Source organism: Pongo pygmaeus, chromosome 14 (assembly GCF_028885625.2).
Source record: "Pongo pygmaeus isolate AG05252 chromosome 14, NHGRI_mPonPyg2-v2.0_pri, whole genome shotgun sequence".
NCBI lineage: Eukaryota > Metazoa > Chordata > Mammalia > Primates > Hominidae > Pongo > Pongo pygmaeus.
In genome coordinates, this window is record NC_072387.2 from 120,167,041 (window position 1) to 120,192,135 (window position 25,095).

The 25,095-nt window shown below is 47.0% G+C and overlaps 1 protein-coding gene across 1 annotated transcript in view; it reads right to left on the reverse strand.

The window, feature by feature from the left end:
- COL4A1 (collagen type IV alpha 1 chain) overlaps positions 1 to 25,095 on the reverse strand; it is a 157,929-nt gene that overhangs the window by 25,130 nt on the left and 107,704 nt on the right. The window contains exons 21-40 of the mRNA XM_054447361.2: positions 24,734 to 24,898; positions 21,297 to 21,392; positions 19,100 to 19,183; positions 18,484 to 18,554; positions 13,401 to 13,592; positions 12,645 to 12,813; positions 9,389 to 9,481; positions 9,198 to 9,302; positions 7,506 to 7,603; positions 5,494 to 5,644; positions 5,146 to 5,259; positions 4,287 to 4,454; positions 4,063 to 4,152; positions 3,038 to 3,190; positions 2,780 to 2,878; positions 2,578 to 2,667; positions 1,372 to 1,511; positions 778 to 904; positions 602 to 682; positions 56 to 154 (exon numbers count right to left, since the gene is read on the reverse strand). Coding sequence (XP_054303336.2) covers positions 56 to 154; positions 602 to 682; positions 778 to 904; positions 1,372 to 1,511; positions 2,578 to 2,667; positions 2,780 to 2,878; positions 3,038 to 3,190; positions 4,063 to 4,152; positions 4,287 to 4,454; positions 5,146 to 5,259; positions 5,494 to 5,644; positions 7,506 to 7,603; positions 9,198 to 9,302; positions 9,389 to 9,481; positions 12,645 to 12,813; positions 13,401 to 13,592; positions 18,484 to 18,554; positions 19,100 to 19,183; positions 21,297 to 21,392; positions 24,734 to 24,898 — 2,385 coding nt within the window. The remainder of the gene's footprint in view (positions 1 to 55; positions 155 to 601; positions 683 to 777; positions 905 to 1,371; positions 1,512 to 2,577; positions 2,668 to 2,779; positions 2,879 to 3,037; positions 3,191 to 4,062; positions 4,153 to 4,286; positions 4,455 to 5,145; positions 5,260 to 5,493; positions 5,645 to 7,505; positions 7,604 to 9,197; positions 9,303 to 9,388; positions 9,482 to 12,644; positions 12,814 to 13,400; positions 13,593 to 18,483; positions 18,555 to 19,099; positions 19,184 to 21,296; positions 21,393 to 24,733; positions 24,899 to 25,095) is intronic.

The window sequence follows — 25,095 nt, forward strand, 5'->3', positions numbered from 1 at the left end:
CTGCAGGTCTCTGGGAGTGGACACTGCTGATAGGGAATGGGGCACTGGGCCATACCTGGTTCACCCTTCTCTCCTGCTGACCCCGGGATTCCGTCACTGCCTGGCTCCCCTTTCTGGCCAGCTGGGCCTGTGGGGCCAGGAGTCCCAGGAAGACCTCAAAGAGAAAAGTAACATCAGACACCCCCATAATCTCTCACAGCACCCTAGTTGCCATACAAAATGGCCCTTCGCTGACATCCTTTAAGGGAGCCGTTCCCTCCCAAGCACACCTGGTTTTCCTGAGGTCAGTTCTGACTTCCCTTCAGAAAGGACCCTGCGTGTTTTCAGCAACACCACCAAACCCTGACCCTCAAAAGCTGGTGACAAAAACTCCATGATGGCTACAAAAACAGTTTGGAGATTTAGGTCCTAGATCCTGCTAGTGACAAGACCTCAGAAAGATCCCTTAACCTGCACTAGATTCAGTTTGCCCATCTGAAAATGGGAGACAGGACAGCTGGCCTCCCTGCTCCCCGTCTGTGATGGGAACTCCTTGGGACCTCCCATCCCCTGGCCACTGTTCTCTATGTTCCCGGGCTGTGTCCCAAAGAGGGCCCTCTACCTGCTTCTCCTTTGACACCAGGGATGCCATCCAATCCTGGGAGGCCTTTGTCACCTTTTTCTCCAGGCAGCCCAGGGCTTCCTGAAGAAAAAAACAAAACACCAGAACATCCATAAGTTTGGGCTTTTCTTTGATTTCTTAGATCCCCAAGTCCAAGAGAAGGCCCCCTCACCTACCTGGATAGCCAACACTCCCGGGAGACCCTTTAAGGCCTGGGGACCCTGGCATTCCTGGGATCCCGATGCTTCCTTTTTCTCCCTTCTCACCAGGGCTTCCTGGGAAACCCGCTATCCCTTGATCTCCCTGTAAGGGAAAGTCAGGCATATTAACTTTACATCTGTCCATGGGCATCCTCTGTGCGCATGTTGTAGATAATGGTATACATTGTGATGCAATGAATATTGCATTGCAAAACTCCATTTCCAGATTTCTCATCAAAGAATCAAAGTCCACTTCTGAATGGAGAGGAAAACTTAAGCGCAGCAGAGCCAACCATCTGGTTTCTACTTGCCATTCCTCTTCGCCCTCCATCCTCTCTGTTTTATCCCAGTGACAGCTGTCTCCCACCTTAGCCTCTCACCAGTCTCTAGATTCTTCCTTGAGGGAGAGGTAGTGAATACAAGGGGAAGGAGAGGCGACTTGTGCTGCCTTGTGGGACTCCCTGTGTGTTATGGCTCACTGAGTGTGCTGAGATATTTGCTGAGCATTTCTCAGACAGCATCTCCACTGAGCTGGGAGAAGGGGACCTTTCCATGCAGAGCGCTGGTTACCTTTTCACCACGCAGCCCTGGGATGCCTATGCCAGGTGGGCCTGCCTGCCCTTTCTCTCCTTTTGCACCTTTGTCTCCAGGTAAGCCAGGTGAACCTTGCAGGCCAGGGATGCCGGGCACACCTTTCTCTCCAGGTGTTCCTATAAACACAAACAATTGAAACTTGATTTGGGCTTAGCTAGTGCTGGTATTACAAATGAAAAAGTGCCTCCACAGCCAGCCAAGAATGAGATACAAGAACACGAATCCCCCACAACCAGCCAAGATTGAGATACAAGAATGCAAATCCCTCATGTATCAATCGGCTCATGACCCAGAACACGTCAGTCACCCAGATCACATCAGAGCCACGCTAGGAAATGTCTCTCTCGTCCTTTAAGACCATCATGTTATAAGACAGGGAAGAAACACATTAACTACCTAGAATATTTACTGTCTCAACAGAATAAAAATGGATCTTATGTTCTTTATTATATAGCCAGCTCTCATTAGCCAGACATCACAGAGACTATGAGGCGGGCGGGCCGGAGTCCGTGCACACTCGGTTCTGTGATGCATGCTGGTAGCCAGGCTTATTCACACATAGGCATGACTAGCAACCTAGATGCTTATATTTTAATTAAAGTGATAACAGCACCTAGTCAAGACTCAGGAGGAGATGGAAAGATGGGCTTCCCATCTGAACTCTCCCCCTTTCTGAGTGAGCTCTGAGGACCATCACCACCCAGCCCTTCCCGCACTCTCCTCCTCTTCCCAGCTGCTCTCACTGCAATAGACACTGATGGCAAAGCATTAAGGCTAGTCCAGGATTGGAGCAGAGGAGTCCAGAGAATTCTTCTGAACTAACACAAAGGGCTCTGCAGCCATGAGCTACTCAGGCTGACAGGCCTGGATGGAGAAGCTGACGTCTCTTAGGGAGATCCTAGCCAAGGGGATGGCCACTTGGAGACCATCAAAAGTTGACTGTATACAGCCCATGTTATATTCCATTAGATGGTGAGTTTTCTTAGCGATGGCCATTCTGTCAGCCAAAGGCCATCCATCCCTGAGCAGGAGACCATTCAGAGCTGAGGATGTGAATTCATGTGAAAGACACACGTGCCTGGATTCTGTCCATCTCAGCTGAAGAGGATCTCATTCTGCAGACATGCCCTACCAGCACCACATGCACACATGCTAAAGAACCCTCTTCTAAATCCAGTTTACCTGGCAAGCCCATTCCACCAACAGATCCTTTTGGTCCCGGAAGTCCTGGAGCACCTGGGGTTCCACTTATACCTGGATCACCTTTAGGTCCTAGAACCATAAAGAAAGCAGTCTGGCAGGTTGACATCTACAGAAAGAGCTGGGGAACACAGGCCTCATCCCGAGCCCTTGCCACACTGGGGACCGGAGCTCCACACTGTACCTGGCTGCCCAGGCTGTCCTGCCTGCCCGTCCTTTCCAGGCACTCCTGGGGTCCCAGGGTCTCCTCGGGATCCCTTCTCACCAATTGGTCCAATTTGTCCTACACATCACAGAAGAAAATAGCAATGACCCGCATTTGCTTGCAAGCAAGTTGCTGCAGAAACACAGGTTGCTTTGGTGTTATTTATGGAGGACCCGATAACCCAGGAAAGGCACATTGTGGTTCCGAGCTTGGCCGTGAGAAGCCTCCCGGACTTGCCTTTCTCTCCTTGGTCTCCTTTCTGGCCCTTCATGCTGCCCATGTCCACCTTATCCATGGAGCCAGGCTTGCCAGGGAGACCGACATCCCCCTTATCACCTTTAAAGCCAGGGTCTCCCCTGGGTCCTGAGGAGCCCGGAAAGCCATGGTCCCCTGCAGAGGAAAGAGAAGGCACTGGTGAGCCTGGGCCAGTGTCACAGAGGTGCTCATAAGGCTCACGTTCTTGTTGACTGGGAGAGCAGCTGGCAAAAAGGCTACAAAGCACTAATAACTTGTCCAAAATGGCACTAATGGCCAGTGTCTGAGACACAGAAGAATCCAACCCCAGGTAAATGAGCAGTAAAAAGCCATTTTCTACAATTCATTATAACTCTAATAACTCTAATGCATGTGACTTGGCTTTCAGGTTTAGATAACTTACATTAGAGTTATATTCACTAATAACTCTAATGCATGTGACTTGGCTTTCAGGTTTAGATAACTTACATTTCTCTCCTTCCTACATATCTTTATCACTCTTATTCATAGTGCCCCTCAGTTCTATACAAAATAATAGAACAGGAATTTTATCATTCTACAAAACAAATGATCTTTTCACGTGTCATTTTTACAGTATTTCTTTTTAAAAGACATTATTTTGGACCAACTTCAAACAACAAGATAAGAAATAAAGATGAAGCCTTGTAAACTCGCACAGGTTGTTAATCTGAGTCTATGGACTCGGTCCCTGTATCTTGGCATGGCTGAAGATTCCACCATTTCTCACAAGAAGAATCTCATCTGTGCCAAGAATGAAAGCCCAACTTCTTTCTGATTTGCTTGGCTGAGCACAGTTTCAACCCCACGTGCACTGAGCACCAGGAATCCTACTGGAAGAAGGGGGTCTCCCAGCCTTCTGCTTGATGTTCTTAACTTCTTTCATAGGCATCTTAAAGTGAAATATGATCTATGACAACTTGGGAATTTCCCAAGTGGCATCGACAAATAGACACAAGATGAGCTTCTAGGGTTATCAGCTCCCCTACCTTTTTCACCCGGTAATCCCGGAGCACCCACTGGTCCTGGTGAGCCCGGCTGCCCAGGGGTCCCCATGACGCCCATTTCTCCCTTGGAACCTGTGGCCAAAGGAAAGGACTGTGAACATTTCCTTGCTCTGAATGCTGACAGTAAATGCTAAGAGTCATAAAAAGAATAAGGTGAGGCCCATGTCCTCATGATGGATCCAGGCAGAAGTTCAAAAATCACTTACCTGGAAACCCAGGAATCCCAGGAGCCCCCTGCTGTCCAGGAAGGCCAGGGAGCCCTGACTGTCCCGTTATGCCAGGAAGTCCTTGAGCCCCTTTATCTCCTTTAGGGCCCGGCATGTCCAGTCCAGGGAATCCGGGGAAACCCTTCTCTCCTTTTATTCCAGGAGGGCCTGCAGTTGGGTGAAACGCAAATAACTTTTAGCAGAATTTACACAATGATCTACAATGTACAGTGCTCTGTTTAACTATGACTTTCTGCAGAAAGCCCGTGAACACACCCACACTGGGAGCTCGAATGGATCATCTGCTAGGTGTTGGTGTTTAGGGTCATCAGGATAATCAAATAGCTCTTGTTCTAAAAGAAAAGCACCCCCCTTTCCTGTCACTGAGAGTCAGCAATGCCACCCTAAGCACCACCACTGCCTTGTTGCAGTATTTAGGACTAGGGCTAGTTTTGCTCTAATTTCCATGCACCACCTTAATTCTATGATTATTATGATCAAAGGTAAAGCTAGGTTCTAGACATGGACTCAATTAGTTTAAATTATCCACCACTAATTAACCCTCCTATGGAAAGATAATATAGAGACATCAGTTAGAATAAAATGTAAAATGTGACTAAGTATACAATAAGGGAAAGGTCTCTTTGTTTGGCACATAATCTCAGTGGGTGGGAAAAAAATCTGGGACTACATTTAAGCAAACAATCAAACCTATTTTCACAAACTCGAGTTTTATTTTTTTCTCTTTTTATCTCATATATTGTGCTAAGCTTTCCTTCATAGGGACCCCAGCCTCATCCCCCAGGCTTCAGAAAAGCATGCTTTTGGGAACGGATAATTCTAGAAGCATGTCACTCACCTGACAACCCCGGTGGTCCCTGTCCTCCAGGGGGACCCCTAGCTCCAGGGGGGCCTATTCCTGGAACTCCTGGAGACCCCACAGAGCCTGGCAATCCAGGAGGTCCCGGTTCACCTGGAGAAGAAAAATTGAGAATAAGCTGTATAGGAGCAGTGGCACATCTCCCGGCCTAGGAGACCCACGCACACGAATGGCCCCAGCAATGGAAAGCCACGAGCTCTAGGCCTCCAGGATTTGCATCGTTCGTTCAATAAATACATATCAAATATACTCGGTAGGGGCTCTGGGAATGCAAAAATAAGCACATCCCGTCCTCAAAACCATCCAGACTGATCTGCAAGAAGTTACCTCTGATCCCCTGAAGCCCAGGGGGTCCGATCGCTCCGTGTTCTCCAGGAACGCCTGGTACCCCAATGCTCCCCTTCTCCCCGGGTGTGCCAGGAATGCCGGGAAGACCTGGCAAACCTTTGAGTCCCGGCAGACCAACTCCAGGCTCTCCCTGAAAATCCCCAAAGCACGGAGAAGCAAATTGATTTGCAAAGTCAATATTTTTATCAAACCAATAGCATAAGTGAAGACTTAACAGATACTGCCAATGCATTTAGTGAGAATATTATCGGCTCAACCCTTTTCAAGCATTTGGAAAGCTTCCTCATACCTATTACATCTTTTCAATCTCACCACAAGCCCCCATAGGTGGGTAACTTTTATTGTTTTCATTTTACAAAGGAGGAAAAGCAAGGCTCCCCACGGATAAATGACATTCTTCTCAAGTCTTCTGACCTGAGCTTGTCCCCTCAACTCTGCAGCCTGGTGCCTGTGACAAAGCGCTGGCCCTAAGTAACCAGTAAAATGCCAAATATGATTTGTGAGTAGTTAATGGAGTTCTTCCTAAGAGATGGCAAGGTTCCAGGGCTAGCATGGACACCAGTTATTTAGTTTTTTGGATTAATGAAGGTTTCACAGTAAATTAAGCATTTTAAACTATGGCATGAGTCACTGGGCTTTGATAGATACAGATGATTAAAATAAAGGGTGAGGGTGCCTTGGAAACAGCCTGGATTTAGGCATAGATGTAAGGCTCTGAAGCAAGCAGGTGGCCATGAAATCACAGCGTTCCACCGGTGTCCCCTGTCTGCAAATGATATTTCCAGAGAGGGAGGATTTGGACATTAGTGGGCAGTGGTAACTTCCCTACTCGTCCCAGAAGGAAATTTGCAAAATGGAACGAACTCCATCAAGGGGATTCTTGAAAAAGCATGGTATTTTTAATCGTAAATTAAATCTTTCATTCCCATTCCATTAGGCATTTACTAACTCCCGAGTCTTGCACTAGGTTTAAGATGATCCACAAGCTGCCGCGGTTGACTAAATGTTCAAATGCAACATAGGTTATCAGGGGAAGCTGGTGGCGGGTTGTACAAAGACAAAGGTCCAAAGATTTCTCTTCAGCCTCAGCCACCAGAGGAGGACACCCTGCTGTCAGGTATTTCTCGGGAAGAAACCCCCCTGGGATCCCAGAGGCACGCCCCTGTGGTGCCCACCTGCCCTCTCCTGAGGGCCAGGGAGCAGGCCCCACCTGGGTCTGTCACTGGCAACGTTTATCGATGGCTGTTGGCCCTTTCTCCCGTTTGGTACCAATGTCTTCTGGCAATTTCACATTGGTTCCTTACCATCAGGACAGGAAAGGATCTAATCAGTAGTCGCTCACATTTGCTGAGCAGAATTTCAAGTATAGGCAAGTTGGTAGCAGAATATTTGAGGGCAAGGAGAATCCTGACTTTACCCTGTACCAACAGTTCTCAAGCGGGGGCAATCTGGTCGCCCTAGTGACATTTGCCAATGTCTGGAGACATTTTCAGTTGTGACTGGGTGGAAGGGGTGCTCTTTTGGTGACCCATGGGTGGAGGGAGGGCTGCTCCTGCCAAAAGCCCTACAAAGGCACAGGGTGGCCCCCACAGAAAAGAGCTATTGAACCCAGAATGCCAGTGGTGCTGAGGCTGAGAAACCATCCTGGGGGACTATGCTTTCTTTCAGGAAAGTGGCTTTCAAACAGCCTTCATCTGCTTCTCACAGTAAGAAACATATTTTACCCTGAGTTCCAGCTTACACAGGCAAGAAAATGTCTGTCATAAAATTTCATAAAATTGAAACAAATGTTTCATAAAATCAAAACAAGTGTTTCCCTTCAAAATACTTCCATGTGCTACGTTCTGATACTTTCTATTCTATGCTATTTCATCAAAAACAAAAATCTGCTGGCCCAACAGGTCCTGGGACGTTCATAACCTGCGTTTTTTCTGTCCAACTAATAACAAGGATGGGGGAGACGGGTCATGGAGGGAATGCTTGGCACTCACCTTCTGGCCCTGCACACCTGGGTTCCCAGGTAAGCCATCAAATCCCGGGCGACCTGGAGTCCCCGGAGGCCCCATGTCTCCAGGTAAGCCGTCAACACCTGTTTTGAAGAGTCAAAAAAAAAAAAAATCATTGCAATTACAATGCCGTTCCCCACTTTCTTCACTTTTAGTCTTGCCCAAAGATGCCGACCTGATCTGAGAAGGTCAATTGTGGAGGCCTTCGGAGGTGGCTGGAAGAGGCCAGGGAAGACCGCCCGGCAGAGGGGGTCAGGTGCGTTGCTGCCTCTTCCGGCACCTCCGCCCTCCTCTTTCTCTCTCCTTTCCTTTTCTTCTGCTGTCTTCAAACTTTTCTTTCCCGTCCTACTCTCCCCAAACAAAACAAATATATCCCTTGGTGCCTGCAGGTGAGAAGGGCACTTTATTCACCTACTCAAGGTGTGGTTGTGGGGGCAGGGCACCTCCATCACCTCATTAGAAATGCAAACCCCAGGGGTCTACAAGGCAGGCCCGCTTTTCAAGATCCCACAGGATCTGTCACTGAAGGACACCCGCCCACTGTCTGGGCCCCGCCCTGGAAGCTCTGATGGGCCGTGAAGCTGGCCAGCCACTAGTTCAGACTCTTTGTATGCAACACTGAGGTCTCTGATGTCCAGTAATCTGTAAGTTTGCAGTGGCACACGCCAGAATCACACCCCCTGTGGGGCTGCTGCACAGATAGGGTCTGTCCTCCTCACCGCCACAAAACCAAGCAACTCCATGTCACATGGGTCACCGCCTCAGGTGAAGGAGACACTGCGTGAGGCGATGGTGGAATGTGAGGGAGTCGTGAGTATGGCGAGGCCTCAGCGCCTGGCCCTCCTGAACAGGGACGCTCTGCTGCCCGCCCGGCCTGGGGGAAGCAGCCGTGGTGTGGGTGGGCGTTGCGTGGCTGTCAGAGGAAAAGGGCTGCCGTCTCCTGTTCTCCAAGCTAGCAGCCTACAGCAGTGACGGTGGATGGGGCCTGGAGCCTCTGGGTAGGAAGCCTGGGAGCCTGGAGGAGATTTCAACCTAAGTGTGGCTGCATGGTGTGTTGTACGAAGACAAACTTCCTTATACAACACGTCCCTTTTGTGCTCACAGCACCTTCTCCTCAGTCCTGAACAGAAGGTCTGTGATGACAAGTGTGTTGATCAGGGTCTACCTGAGGGACAAGTAGACCTAAGAAATGTGAAAAGCGGGGGAAAAAGAAATTCCCTCCTTACCTCCTTCCAGTTTTCAGCAGGAAGTGACGGCTCTAACATCGGTAGGACTCCTCCCCTCAGAGCAAAGCCCCCTCCCTGCGACTCCTTGCACCTCCCCCTGGGCGCTCCCCCCACTCCCAACCCACTCTGGCTGTGTTCAGGTGGACTGCAAGTTTTCCTCACGGATAAAAGCAAACACCTGAAGGGTGGGTTTCAGTGGGCACCACTGGTGGCAGTGCCCATGCAGCTTGCACAGCCTTAGCGTCCCATCTTCCCAACCAAACCCTACACTGCAAGGCAGCTATTGCCTAGAAGCTCCTGAAATCGCTGTGCTCAGCACTGCTTGGGCTCTTCCGAAAGCCTCCCTGAACAGCGGCCACCAGCCTCTGTGGTGTTTTTATGTCTACCACCTCCTCTTTTCTCACAGAAGTCAGAGGCAGACCAAAGGCTCAGGTCCATCTGGCAGGGTTACCTTTGGGGCCAGGGGGCCCTGGAAATCCAATTCCTGGCTGGCCCACAGCACCCTTCTCTCCTGGCAGCCCTGGCCTTCCTGGGGTTCCGGGAAAGCCTCGGTCTCCTGTGGTGAGAAAGACCAACGGTCAGTGTGAGAAAAACGTGAGGAAACTCTCGTGGTATCCCGGTGAGCTGGAATTCCAATCGTACCTTGGGGACCTGGGAAGCCTGGGGACCCCGGCAGTCCTTCTGCTCCAGGGGGGCCTGGTAAAGGAACAACTTTTCCTGGTTCACCCTTTGGACCTAGAGAAAAAAAAGAGCAAAGACAAACGATGAAGGAATGAGGACCACACAGAAAGGAGCGAGGACACGCAGCGGATGGGCTGCGCACCATATCCTACCCAGCACCACGAGTGCCTGGAGAGCAGAGCCTCTGCTTGTGTTCTCCACTTCTTCCCTTGGTGTTTCTAGGATCTTTCACAGAGAGCTACGCTTCTCCCCATGCGTTTGCATGTCCAAAATGACCAAGATGTTTGTTGGACACAAGAATCCCTTAAGAGTCCACAATTAAGAGTCACAAGAAGCTGAAAAATCTACAACAACATGTGAGGTGGCTCTAGGTGATTTCTTAGTGAGCCGGTCTCAAAAAGTCAAAATACTTTCGCTGTTCTCTCTCAATTTACCAAAGTCTAAGTTGCTTTGAGACTAACCTAAATTACGTTCATTTGGTGGGAAATTATCCAAACAACATGATCCGCAGGTGATTACGAATGATCCATTATCCGTAATGGTGCAGCTTGAGAGCTCTGCGCTCACTTGAGCAACAAAGGCAAAACCATCCTTCCTCCCAAGCCAGGAAGCACAGCCCTGGCCCTCTGAGCACTCATGCCTAGGAGAGCCACTGGAGTGTCAGGGTTTCGTTGTTAAGAAAGGACCAAAAGGTTCCCTTCCAAGAATGCACGCACTGAATCTTCGTATACTTTGTAAGAATTCAAGCTATGTGGGGCCTCCCCAGAACAGCCAGCACATTCTTTAGCTATAGACTGTGGGAAACGCCAACTGAATGACCCTAGGAAATACCTGCTGTTGGTGACACACACCCTGGGCACCAGGCTTTTATGATTACCACAGTTAAACACAGCTCTGGCAGATGAAAGACGTCTGTTTTCTAATCTTGAAGCTAATTGGGTCTGGATGGCCAAGGAGCCCTACAGCTGTGGGCAGAGAGGATCAACAGCCCTGTCCCCCCTCCCCAGAAGCCTTCTTCCCCATCTGCTAGGGTATATTTGTGGGTACTCCAGTTGGTTTCTCTGATGGTAGTTTCTCGCCAAGAGAAAGGCTAATTCCCTTCGACAGCTCTGGAAATCTGCAGATGTCACAAGCACAAAGACAGCACTTGATTTGTTGATTGTGGAATCAAGAGATCCAAGGGAAAGTGATCGGAAGTCCCTATGCCTGGCTCACCAAAGTCCTCCTCCATCAAACCCGGTATCACCCTACCTCTAATGGAGTCATAAAAGAGACATTTCTGGGACCCTTCTAAACAAAGAACAACCATCAACGGAGTCAGAACTTGATGCTAAATACTCACTGATTATACAAACGGGGAGAAGGATAAGAGTAACAGTTATGTTAGCACACTACACCTGGGCTTCCATCAAACACTGGCTGACATTTCCCATGCTGGAATGCTTAGGAACTGGAGTGTGTGTGTGTGTGTGTGTGTGTGTGTGTGTGTGTGTGTGTGAGTGTGTGTGTGTGTGTGTGTGTGTGTGTGTGTGTGTGTGTGTGTGTGTGTGTGTGTGTGGTTTGTTTTTGAGACAGTGTCTTGCTCTGTCATCCAGGCTGGAGTGCAATGGCATGATCTTGGCTCATTGCAACCTCCACCTCCTGGATTCAAGCAATTCTCCTGCCTCAGACTCCCAAGTAGCTGGGATTACAGACGCCAGGGTTTCACCATGTTGGCCAGGCAGGCCTCGAACTCCTGACCTCAGGTGAACTGCCTGCCTTGGCCTCCCAAAGTGCTGGGATTACAGGCATGAGCCAGCATGCCCAGCCTATACACTGTGTATTAATAAGGAAATATTAGTCCCTAATGGAAACAGGAATTCATAAAACAGGCTCAATATGGTTACTGACATAATCAGCAAACTTGTGAGCCAGAATGGCATGATGTAATTGCTCCAACGTGGTTATTGTTGGGTATTTCAAATATACAGCTACTTTATTTATTTATTTATTTATTTATTTTGGGACGGAGTCTCACTCTGTCACCCAGGCTGGAGTGCAGTGGCGAGATCTTGGCTCACTACAACCTCTGCCTCCTGGGTTCAAGTGATTCTCCTGCCTCAGCCTCCAGAGTAGCTGGGACTATAGGTGCCTGTCACCACGCCCAGCTAACTTTTGTATTTTTAGTAGAGACAGGGTTTCACCATATTGGCCAAGCTGGTCTCAAATGTCTGACCTTGTGATCTGCCAGCCTCAGCCTCCCAAAGTGCTGGGATTACAGGCGTGAGCCACCGCACCTGGCCCCAGCTACTTCATAAATAACTATGTTTTTTAAGGTTTACTAGTTACATATTTTTAATCACCTTAAGTCCTTTCACTTACTTTTACAACTTTTTGCATGTTTCCTAGCAACGCACATTTACTTCCCTCATCTACGCACAAGGCATTCCTGGCCTCTCCTCTTCTCATTCTGGGATTTTCTAGGGAAGAACAGGTGTGCTCCATGTCTACTGGGAATCGCAGTCAGATAATAAACTATTAGCACCTGCTGTGTGCAAGGCCCAGCACTACACCTCCCTCCTGCTGGCCCTGAAAATAAGCAAATCACAGGAGAGGAGAATGACGAGGGAGCCCACACTCATCCCTGCTACGGGTTCTCTGGAAAACCTCTGAACAGGCTGTGCAGGAGGGCAGGGACCACGTCTTGTCAATGCTCAGCATAGAGCTTGGCACGTGATTCACTCAAAAAACAGCAGACGACTAAAACCACCACGGAATGAAATCGCCATCACGCTGTAGGAGCTCTTAAATCCATCCACAGGCTCTGCCTACTGTGAAGAGGTGGAGATCACACCACTCGGGATGCACAGAAGCCAAAATGGGCTGCTCATCGGGGAAAGCCAAATGGGTAAGGAGAGGAAAATGACTTGACCTCAGTGTGACTTCTACACAAAGGCTGACTTTAGCTGGTACGTATGCTGTGTACTTACTTATGACGACTGTAAACCCAAGTTCTTTTTAGGGAGAACCTGCATATTACCTGGCCCATCACATACATGAGGAAAGGGAGGCACAAAAGGCTAAAGGCTTGCCCAGGTCCCGCCCCAATTCCTGGAAGAATCAAAGCCAAGTGTGCGCCCCGGCCTATGCGAGCCCCAGGCCTCTGTGTGCACCCGAGGTGCCTGCCCCAACCTCCGTTTACAACTTCATTCTGCGCCACGAGTTTCTCAGGCCTCACCTGGCAGGCCTGGGGATCCAGGGCCTCCAGGAAAGCCTGCTTGTCCTTTGTCACCAATGGGACCAGTAGGACCATATCCTGGAGGCCCAGGGGGGCCGGTGTCACCACGACTGCCTGGGAATCCAACTCCTCCAGGGGGGCCACGCTCTCCTTTCAATCCTACAGAACCCTGATGTGAGAAGAAGAAAAATACACCGTTATCAGAGACAAACCAACACCCTGTCCTTATCACATTCTTCTGACATCTGTGGTCAATAAGTACTGGAGTTAACTGGCTCACACTATTTATTTACTTCATCTACCCTCCCAGGAGGGCCACCTCGTAGTTAATAAGTGAAAACAGCATTCTTCCCCCTAAGCTGAGCATTCTCCCTCCCTCATCTACTTAGGGAGATACTTTAGAGAATGAGATGTTGATACCTGGAATCTTTTGAAAACAATGACATGAATACTATTAACTTTAGATTTCGCCTCATCCCATCCAAAGCAAAAAGATACACAAAGACATCTGTTCAGTTCCCCCAAATGCATCAGAAGACACTGATCTGTTATCATCCAAGTATCTGTCAATAATAACTGGCAATGCCTAGGTTTATAGACTTAAGTTGTTCCACGAACCATGAACCATGAAACAAGTTCATTTATGCCATCATCAAGGAGATAGAAATACATCGATATGATTCAAATTACTCATTTCTCGATTCTTTGCAGATCCACATTGTAAAATGCACATTCAAAGTCTGGAGATAAACATACCGGCGAGCCCTTGGGGCCAGGAAGACCCGGATGGCCATCTCTTCCAGGAGAACCCGCTCTCCCTGGCATGCCGGGCTGTCCTGGGAAGCCTGGGTCTCCTTTGTCACCTTTGAGCCGCAAGTCGAAATAAATCTCACCAGGCTCCCCCTTGGCTCCTGGCTGGCCTATCAGCCCTGGTGTACCTTGAGGCCCCTGTAAGAACAAAGCCTTGTGATCCACAGAAGAACCCATCCATGAAGCACACCAGTGTGACTGTAACACAAGCAACCACAGAATCAAGAAGCCACCTTCTTGAAAATGGTCATGCATTCATGCCTCATCATTCATTTTCTAGATGCAAGCCAGGAGCTCTGTGACAAAGCCCTGGTCTGCTGCACTTCTTGTGTTTTTCTTAAAAACACTTATCTTAATTAGGTATTTCAAACAAAGACCTGGATGGGGCAGAGGGAGTTATAGTGTGGCTTTGGGCACCCAGCTCTCCTCCAGGAGTTTTCTTTCCCTAACAACTGCTCAACATTCACAGGAGCACGCAGCACCTGTCAGGAGGTGCTGATTGATGTGTGGTTCGTTGTGCAGCTTCAGTAATGGACAGACTCAAAGAACAATCGCTGTCCTCAGCTCTGCCTGCTGCCTCAGCCCCACTGGCAGCACGCAGAAGCCTTTTCTCCAGCTTCTGGGCCCAGTGAGCCACCCGTCAGCACCTCCTGGCCGGTGTTGAATACTCCTGTGAATATTGAACAGGTTTCCTTTTATGCTCATGCCCAGAATTCCAGAAGAGATAAGGACTTCCAGGGCACCAGTGAGAGGGGAAACCCTGGGAGTGGGCACTGGGCCAGATCTATAATGAGTTATGTTGAGTCAGCAGAGTTGAATTGACTTTCCCAAGAGACTCACACTAGAACGTTGCTCAGTTCCTGGAAAGTTAAATCTGCAAAGAACACCCATACCCACCAATGGCTTCTCCTCCAGCATCCTGAGACTTGGGTTTCACAAGAAAAACCGAAAATGTTTCCAATAATTGTCCCATTTACTTGTTCACTTAGGCCTGAGAAAGGCATCTTCAGACTCCCTGTTGACTTGGCAGAATTTTAACTCTGGCACAATTCACTTAATGTGAATTTTTTTTCATAAACTTCCTTTCAGAAGGTTCTTAGATATATATGAATCACTCACATGTACACGCTTCTGTGTGTACAGATGCTATGTGATTCTCAAAGGAAGGAGCTGGTCGACCAAGGACAGACCAACATTTGCCCAATCTTTAGACTGAAAATATGGCTAGCATTGGTTACCAGCCTGCTAGGCATTATGACCCTTTCTATAGCATCTCTGACCCTTATTGCAGCTCTGCAAGGAAAACATGGAAGCCAGGACGTAGCAGAGGAAGAAGCTGATACTCAAAGAAGTGAGCTGATAGATCCAAGACTACTCAGCCAGAAAGTGCTGGAACTGGGATCCACATTTATGCATTTCCAACTACAAAACTTGTACCTTATGCCTGTGCCTCTGGAGTGCTAAGGAGAGTTAGGTATGAGCTAGTAAAATCTGCCCATTATACAGGGGGAGAGGCAGGGCTTGAAGGCCTTCTGTGTCCTGCTCAAAGTCAAACAAACAGCAAATGTGGGACTCACCTAAATGGGGCAGACTTGCTTTCCTGCCTGAATTGCTTCCTAAGGGCTAAAAATTGCAGGCTAAGGAACGGGAGAAGCTGCTCTGCCTCCCATTCCATCTTCCATGCCAACCACGATGCACTGACTCCTGGCCCAATCCCATCAAGCAGGCTTCCAGAAGTAGGGAGAGAGTCAGCAGCAACTCTCTGCACTGTTCAATGTGACTTGGAAAATTAAAATAAATAACACAAAAAAAATGCAGTTCCTCTATCACAGTGACTGCATTTGTTTTTGTTTTTTGTTTTGTTTTGTTTTTTGCTTGTTTTGTTTTGTTGAGACAGATTTTTGCTCTTGTTGCCCAGGCTGGAGTGCAGAGGTGCCATCTCGGCTCACCGCAACCTCCGCCTCTCAGTTTCAAGAGATTCTCCTGCCTCAGCCTTCCGAGTAGCTGGGATTATAGGCATATGCCACCACACCTGGTTAATTTTGTATTTTTAGTAGAGACGGGGTTTCTCCATGTTGGTCAGGCTGGTCTCGAACTCCCGACCTCAGGTGATCTGCCCGCCTCAGCCTCCCAAAGTGCTGGGATTACAGGCGTGAGCCACCGTATCCAGCAGTGACTTCATTTCAAAGACTCAACAGCCACCACTGGCCAGCAGCTGCCAGATCAGATGGTACTGACGTAGCACGCTCCTGTCATGGCAGAAGCTTCTCATGGACGGCTACCAGTGGTCTGAGCTGGCCCCGCACTTTAATGCCCCTTATGACCTGGAACACTTCACTTGGATCTACTCACGAAAGGTGGAACACACCCAGTCTATTTGCTCTGGGTCCCAGGAAAGGCAACAAATTATTTCTATGAGCCACCTGCCAGAAATTGTAGCAGAGAGTCATGGAAAATTGTTATTTACTTGAAAGGTGTTGTGGGATTTTTAAACTGTTTCTCTTGAGTTAATATTAGCTCCTATGCATCCTTCAATCCCAGCTAAAATTAGCCTCCTCTATGCAGCCTTTCTTGTGGGCTCGGGCTGCCTTCTGGCCCTCATTCTGTAAATCACTTTGCTTCATTAGGACAGTCTATTTGCAGAGCTGTCTCTCCACCAGTATTTCAGGGCTCTGAGGGTAGGACCAAGGTTTCCTATCTTTGTATCCTTGGCATCCAGAACAAAAGAGATACTGGAGGAAGTATACATTGAACTGGCAATATTCATCCATTAAAAAATACTAGCGCAAGAAATTATAACCAACGTATATTTTTCTCAACCTGCAAACATCATTACATTATTTTATGGTGATTATTCACAGCCTAAAAATATAAAGCTCCCCAATACTGTGATCTTAGGTGAGAAAATATAATTTTTTATTTTAACAATGATGACCTTGCCTGCCATCATTCTATTTATGGGAGAAGTCTGGGTTTTTAAAACAGTGACATTGGTGACCCTAGGACATCTCGTGTGGTTTCTTTGCCACAGAAATTCTTGATTCTAAGTAGTTCAAAGGTCTTTTGATCCGTCTCCCTGAAAATAAATGCTGAGGATTCAAATACTGCCTGGAAAATTTAGCATTGGCTGCATTAATTGGAGAAAATCTGACACCTATGCTGTCTGCCTCTAAAAAGTGGTGCCACTGTGGAAAAAGTCAGGGAGTGTTAGTTTCAATTCGTCCTCCCAGTGACCAGGAACCATGAAACCTGCTCAGACCAACCTGGGCATCATCAATCCGCTCGGGGAGTCGGCCTTTTGTGATCCATTATTCTTTCCCAAAAATCAAACACTTGGCTTTCAAAAGGAAATGTCACAGAAATGCTATCAAGTCAAATGAAAAATCAGAGCATTTCACCACTTTTACATTTTAATCTACTCTCCTGTGTGCTGGTTTATGGATATCTCTTTTAGCCTCTAGCCAAATTCAAAATAAGAGAACTACATTTCTGAGCCAGTTAAATCACGGAGCTTCAAATACAGCTTCGAATAAAAGGAAAATTACTAACTTCTCAACTGAATTATTTACCCATAAATTTATTTTTAGAGACTTTTTCCATCTCTGGAAAGAAAGGAGCTCCTGATGAAGGCCTAAGGAGTAGAATTGGGGTTGTATGTTTTCTTTCTTTTCTTCTATATTGTGATCTTTCCTCAATATTCCTTCTTTCTCATCTCTTTCCTCTTTTTCCGTCTTTTATTAGATTTGTCTAGACTGAGTTTCAGCCAGAGTTGAGGCAGGAAGTCCACCAGGAAAGCCCAGGAGATAAAGCGGTGGATAGAGGTTAAAAACGTCCTTTTCTGCTTCCTTCAAAGTTCTTCTGTCTTTGATCCCCACTACAGTCAGGGCTACCCAGTTATTTGAACTTCTAATTTATTTAGATATAATTTAAACAATTGCAACTTCTAACTCAGCTCCCCAGGCACCAGGGAAGTTCTGGAGAGCAAAAGCCCAAGATCTAACTTCAAAAGCAGAAAACAATTGCTGAATTCCAGCTGGGTCATTGCTATTTCAACTCGCGTTTGCCCTGGTTTTCTTTTGTAGAAGCTTCCAGCAATATCTTTAAAAATTAAAAAATTTGAAGAGCTACATCAGAAATGAATAATTCTGAAATTTGACTTTCAATATCTTACAAAAAGAGAAAAAGGAATGAAAGGAATTGTGGAAACCAGTCCATGCTTGCAAAGCTCAGAAGAACAAAGAAAACATGAGAGGAACAACGCCTTGAGATTTAAAAGTTTCAGAAACAGAAGTCATTATATGCAAGAAAATAATGTCCTTCAAAATTCAAGATTATTATTATGCTCTTCTATTTAGTGGATTCTTTTAAAACAAACTACAAAAGCTAAGAAGCTGGTATTTTGTTCCACTGAAAGGTTTCATGTCAATGTGATCCAGATATTTCATTTACGGATTTGAAAAAGCAACTGCACAATAGATGTTGTAACAGAAATTTTCAACTGTAAGAAGAAGAATAAAAACATATTTCAAATCCTCAGAGGGAAACAGATCTGCTTTCCTTGATCTTTCCATAGAAACTATTGATGCTGAACCTACTGACTAACAAGCTTTTAGATGATCTGATGTGATGTTACCAGCACTGGTAACACAGACAGACAGCACTTCAGCTGTGCACTGTGGCTGCTTGGGGGTGGCTCCTGTGACACCATTTGTTTCCAGAAATCCCAGAGACCCTGCGGGAAGGACACACTCCCATTCAACCACACCTGAACATGGGTCGGCAGCAGCCGAAAAAATTTTGGCCAGGTGAGAAGAAAGGAGACTGTGATTTGGGCTCTGTAGGTAACAGTCTTACTCACTCTCCTGAGACAAGGGCCACATGGAGTCACTCCAGAGGGCTCGACACAGCAACACTTACCAGCTCCCACACAAGGCAGAAGCCACGCTTGCAAATGCAAAATGACACAACTCTGTTAATGTGCTTGGTGGCAACTTCGGATACGTACATGAACTCAGACAGTTTTACTTACTGGCACTCCCGCAACACCATCTCTGCCAGGCAAACCTCTGTCGCCCTTGGCCCCTGGCTGTCCTGGGAAACCTTTCGTTAGAGACAGGGAAAAAGACAGTAACACAGCATTCATGAGACACTTCTCAAAACCTTTTCTTAAGACTCAAAAGCATAAAAATCTGTATAGGAAGTGGATGATTGCTTGGATAATCCAAAGAGAGTAATAACTAAAATGCCCAAGATGCACTCAGAAAGGGAATAGGTGACCTGACACACATGTACGCCCGGAAGCAGGAATGCTTCCAGCACCCCACCCCTGCCCTCCTGCCCACACACCCAGGGACCACTTAAAGGAAAAACATGAATTCCATTAACTGCTTGTGAGATAACAGAATCTGTGGCATGGAGGGAACTGTTATGCTGCTGTCTTGTATTAGGAAATCTTTATGAAGCCACCTTGATCATTCCCAGCAATGTGGACAAATCCTGGAAGTGGGGCCCAACATTCCTCTGATTATGCTTTAGGATTGGCTGCAGAAAATCAGGTCTTTCACGGAGTGAAATCCCTTTCACAGGAAAGATGCCAACACACCAAAGCAAACTCTGACCTGGTCCTTTTCACATGTGGGTCTTACCTATTTCTCCTGGGGGTCCCTGTGGCCCGGGAGGCCCCCGATATCCGTCTATATCACAGATGAGGCAACTCTCTCCTTTTTGACCTAAAAAAGAAAACACAAAGGTGCTTACGTGTAACATGTGACCAGAAGTCTCCGCAGTGCGCTGAGAGAACAGAAAAAGGCAAGGTTGTCACTAAAATATTACATCCAAACTTAGGTTCACTCAGTGGCTGAATGGCTCCTCCAGACGGCTCTCTGCTAACGGGTGGAAACTGCAGTCAAATGCACATCCCTGTCTGTCAATGAACGGGCCCACTGCCCCCAGCATGCATCATGTGTGACCACAGATGCACTGCTTAAAGATCCAAGTTCTTCTCCCAGCGAAAAGACAGGGGCTGCCTCAGTAAAAAGTGGTCCAGAAATTCAACTGTGCCTCTCAGCCTGAAAAGACTTGACTTTTGTAATTTTGTCTGTGATGTGAAAACTACCCATCCCCTTTCTCTTTGGTTGAGTGCTTAGTGCAGTTCACGGACTTCGCTGGTTGGTGGACTTGGGGATAAGAAGCCACAAAAGCAAGAACCCATATGTGATCCAGGACAGAAGAGGAGACAGACTGCAGCCCTGAAAAAGGAGAGGAGATGCCCTTCTTTGGAAGTTCTAACATCTAAAGTCCTGATTTTCAAGCCAAGCTCAGAGACCTTACATTGTCTTAGCTATTCCTGTGTCTTAAATATTGAAATGTCTGGTTTCTAGGCACAAATCAGGCATAATACAGAGCAAAAAGTGCTCATAGAGAAGCCCATGCCAAGGACTTTGAGGTGGCGTGGCCATGTTCTTCCCATCCCTGCCCTGGCTGGCAGCCCCACGCGGGCACTGCTGTTGCCCACTCTGCCCTGGGACACCCCTCAGTCAGAAGTAAAACAGGGCCAGTGCAGGTAGGCCATGCCCCTGAAGTGTGGGAGCAGGCATACGGTTTCATTTCGAGCTCTTTTAGGAGGCAGACCAGGAGCCCATCAGTGGAAGGGGCACGGTACAACACAGCTGAGAACCCAGCTAAGTTCTGGGCACTGGGGCATTCGTGGGTGTGTCTGTTCGCAAGGCTTCAGGTGGGTGGGGAGACAAGGTGCATTCCCAGCAGACAATGCAGTCGCAAGAGGAATGGGAAGACTCGAGAAGAAAGATGCTTCTCCTAGGATCTGGGGGATGGATAGCTAAGATTGCAGTGTGAAGAACCTCTGGACGTTGGATCTGTCATAAAATGGAACAGCCCATCTCACAAAGTACTGAGCGCCTGGTAACTAGAGCAGAGAGACTCGTTAAAACCCAAACTGTACACTGACTCAGATCAGTGGCACCCCTGTGATGACACCCAAGATCACTTCCATTTCAGGTCCTGCAGTGTATGTGGCTGTCAGAATTCTAAGATGCTGGCTGAAACTTGTCCATGCATCATTTCTGTCTTACACGTTTGAAGACTAAAACGTGTTTACAGTCCACATGCAGAAATGGTACACAGTGGGGTTGATTTGAGGGACAGCCTCCTATTTGTCCTACTCTCGGGTTACTAACAGGCATATAAATATCAGAATATCCATTGCTTATTCCCCTCTAAGGCAGGACTGTTGATGCAGTGATAATCCACCTCTGTGTCCAGGATGGCGGAAGAGACAAATAAGTGTCCCGTGTGGGTGGTAAGGCAAACACTTGGAAAGATTAAAGATGGAACCAAGAGCCCAGAGTGAAGCTGGTTAATGCATCAACGGCAGATTTGCTCACACTGATGATGCAAACACCACTGGAAGAATTGGTGAGCATTCCATGCGCAGATTTTTGACTTTGCCTGAAGGAGGGAAGAGCATTCTTTGATAACAGAAGTCTCTTCTCAAACACGAATGGAAAGATTGCGGTAACAAATCGGTCTGAGTTTTATCTGCTGATCGCGCCCACCGTAGCAAGACTGACTTCATGGTCCTCGGAAAGGAGAAAGGGCAAAACTCTGACTTTCAGTGCTGTCTCCACCTTTCCCTCCCAGATCATCAACTAAGTTCCAGAAGATGCTTATTCTAGTAATGGACTTTGAAGAGGGTTCCAAATAAAAGGCACCTACGCCCTAACTCTGCCCACCCTCACTTGGCGCCAAAGCCAGTAAGTATGGGAGAAAAAATCATATGCACAGACACGACCACCATTAAAAAAAAGAATCAAAATTTCTTACCTTTCTCTCCAATTTCGCCTATCAATCCTGGCTGCCCTGGAATTCCAGGAGGACCCTGGTCACCTGGAGGTCCGGGCTGACATTCCACAATTCCATCTGAAATTGAGTTTTCAGAGTTATAGGATCATAGCTAGGTGTTTTTACCCTCTCCTAACTCAACCTCTATTATAAAACCAAAATATTTTAGGCTATTTGATAAGTGTTAGAAATTCAGCTTTAGTTTGTTTCAAAATCATCTTAGGCTATCCACCACTTGCAACACATAATCACCACACACCACCCACCACCCACTCACCATCCCAAGCCATCACTGCCAACATTTCTATTTCACAAATTCTGAAGTATCTGTAGGTGCATCAGCCCTGTCCTGTATACTGTTTCATTTCATCTTGCGAAGTGCCTACCATCACCCTTATTTTACAGACGAAGAAACTGAGGCTCAAGAAAGTTAAGTGATTTGTCCAGGGTCATGCATCTGTTAAATCAAAGCTGAGACTAGAAAAATTTTCTTCCTTTTTTCCCCCTCTAACCCAATTTACAGCAAAACTAATCATTATTTTAGAGCTGCAGACTGCCCGTGAGGAAATGCCTCAAATTGTTCACATTCAATTCTGAGCATCATTTATGTAAAGAGGCATAAAAATAAATTGCAGTAATGTACACACCGTCTGTCCTAGGTTCTAGTAAAAAATATCAGTATTGTTTATTGTTTTATGATTTGGATACACACTGAGATGGAGTTTGTATTTCCTTCCCAAGATCCTTGAAGAAAAAAGACACAGTGAACAACTTGGTATCCAGCATCTCTGCCCAGGCATAATCCTAACATTCATGCACCAGCACTCAAGGCCCTCCCCTCTCCCTTACAGGGTCTTCTCCTAATGACAAAGTCATGGGCAGTCTCTGTTCAGCTGTCACCTGGACACCCCGAGTCCCCGACTATAGAAGGGCCCCAGGGTGTGGAGTGGGGCTGTGGGGCCCTCCCTCGGGCTTGGATGCATTAACCAAGGTAAACTCTCCAGCTCACCCACCACAGCTAGAACCAGAATGCCTAAAAAGAGCCCACACCTTGTTTGATGACTTGGTTTAGAGCTCAGCAGAACATGTTAGCTTCTGCTGTGTAGGAACTATGGGGGAGGTGCTTTTGCTTTGCTTGTTGCTTATGTGCTTACGTGTCTTTCCCTGAATTTCTCCCCACAAAGCACAGGAGGCAAGAAAGCCCGAGTGGGGTCGCCATGGGTCCCCCACGGCCACTGTAGGGACCTGCTCCTGGTGACTCTGGTCCTGCCTGGCTCCTCATTAGCCCTTCGACCTTGGTGCAGCTGGCACCATCTGTCTTAGACAAAGTGGACTCCATGTTTATGCTTCAAAGAGCAGCCCCTAAATTACTTTACTGAAAGAACCCACATCTCTCATCCCTGTGAGCCTAGGGTACACTAATTCCTTGACTCTAGAAATGTATGCTCAAGAATATTGAGAGACATGTAACTGTTACGCTCCTTTTCCAGAACATAACTCCTGCCTGCTTCAGCTCAACCAGAATCCCTTCATATCCCTGACAAAAAAACAAAAAACAAAAAACAAACAAACAAACAAAAAATAGTCCATCCTCACCACAGTCCATTTAAATTCATTTTATGCAGTGATTATTTCTGAGGAGTTCTAAAATGCAAGTCTAGAGTTCACATTTCACAACACCTTCTCATCAAGGGTATCTGCAGCCACAGATGGTTTAGAGCTGGCTGTACCCACTTGAGACAAGAACGCAGTGGCAGAACTTAGAGGCAGAAATGGCTGCATTGCATGGTTAATGCTCTATCAATAGGTCCTGAGGTAGCAATGGCTTTAAGATGCAGCCTCTTTAACATACATTATAAATCTTAATACAAATCTCATTTCTAAATTATTACTCAATACTCTGTGATTGGGAATTACTTAATTTACGTGGACTAAAAAGGCCACCTAGAAAAATTGGAATAGTAAATATTACAATGTGTTCAGCTAACACATTTCATTCAATTAACAAGAGTGTAAAGTTCATATTTTTACATGACGTGTGTTTATATTTCATCACTTGCAAAATTACAAATATCCAAAAGAATGTCCTTTTCCCAGATTTCCCCACCATTGGCTCCCTCACCCCTTTCATGTCTTTGTAAATCACTCTGCTTAAAACCCCAATCCCCTGCCCACCCCCGACCCCAGAACCCTCTCTTGACTCTCTTGCTTAAGTTTATCCCTGGACTTATCATCTCCTGCATTCCTGAGAATTCCCTTGTCTTGGGTAACCCCTGTCTGCCCCACGGAATACTTGCTCCAGGACAGCAGGATCTGTTGAGTCTTGTCACTGCTGCTAGATCCCTGCCTGCTGCCTCCCAGGCACTCCCTTCCCCGCTGAATGAATCTGGAACCCAAAGGCCCCTTGGTCAGGCTCACAACCTTCTCTCAGACACACAGAGAAAAGGAGACTCTGGATTGAGTGTCTCCAGGACTGCAATATTTTATCTTCTTTTCCCATGTTTCACACAATCACAAGAGCAGAGGAGAAAAGTTCCCCAAAGTCACATATGATCTGTTCTTTCTCCTACCCAAATTCATGCAGATCACATTCCCCATCGAAGCTGCCAGGCTGGAATCCATGGCTCCATCTAGTCCTGGCCCAGCCCCCAACAGTGGCCTCATCCATGAGAACTCCCTTTCATAAAGATGTGCTTGAATTCTAGCAAATAAATCTTGCTGAGACTTGAAGCCTGTGAATCCTTTCTCAACCCCACAGAGGATTCGTGTTTCAGGGGCCCCACAGAGCACACGTTGGTTTTGATCCAGCAGGTTCCAAAGGCTGGCTCTAGGTATCTGAACACACTTCCATTGCACAGGTTGGCTTAAATCCTCGGAGATTTTCTTTGAATTTGCTTTGGTATTGTATTGGGACCACACGGCTATCTTAATTGAGTCAAGACTTCCATGTTACATGTTCAGCTTTTCTGGAATAAAGGCTGGCTTTTCTGGACTTTACTAATGTAATCTTTACCCATGTAATCCTGTCTTCCTTGTTTCTGGTGTGTGTGTGTGTGTGTGTGTGTGTGTGTCCTAGTATTCATTTGTATCTCTAGATGAAGAAGAATGTATTCTGTTTTCAATAAAAACTACATAACTCAACAGGTTTGCTTTTTAACTTTAGATGCCAGGAGTCTCAGAGGTGGTTAACGTGTTATTTACTCCTTTAAACCAGCTTTATTTTTAAATTTTAACTACTGCTTTTTGTAGCATGGTTAATTCTGTGAAGATTCCCTTAGAGGAATACGGATGATTAGAAGAATCCATGCCTTTCTATTACACTCTGGCTGTGGGGGACTATCACAGCCCCCAGCCTGGGTCTGCCCGGCACCCTGGCATCTGCTTGGACCCCACATTAAACCATTTCTGAGGGAACTCACTTGTGTAGCCAGGCTGCCCAGGGGGCCCGGGGGAACCAGGAGGACCTGGGAGCCCATCTCTTCCACTTGGTCCTGGCAGAGATGTACCAGGAAATCCTCGGTCACCTTTTTCTCCTCTTTCACCAGGGAATCCAGGGGCACCAGCCTGCCCAGGTACCGGGAGGCCTGCAACCAGACAGAAGCTCACATCAATAACCTCAGGGCCTCTTAGCATCTACAGCACAAGCTCATTCTCCTAACTCTGTTCAAGGTAAAAATCCAAGCAGACCATCACTGAAAAGGGAACTGCTTTAGACATGTAAAACCAAATTAAGCTGGCAGGTGTCTTGCCATGTCATGCTGACAGTCAAATGTTTCCTACA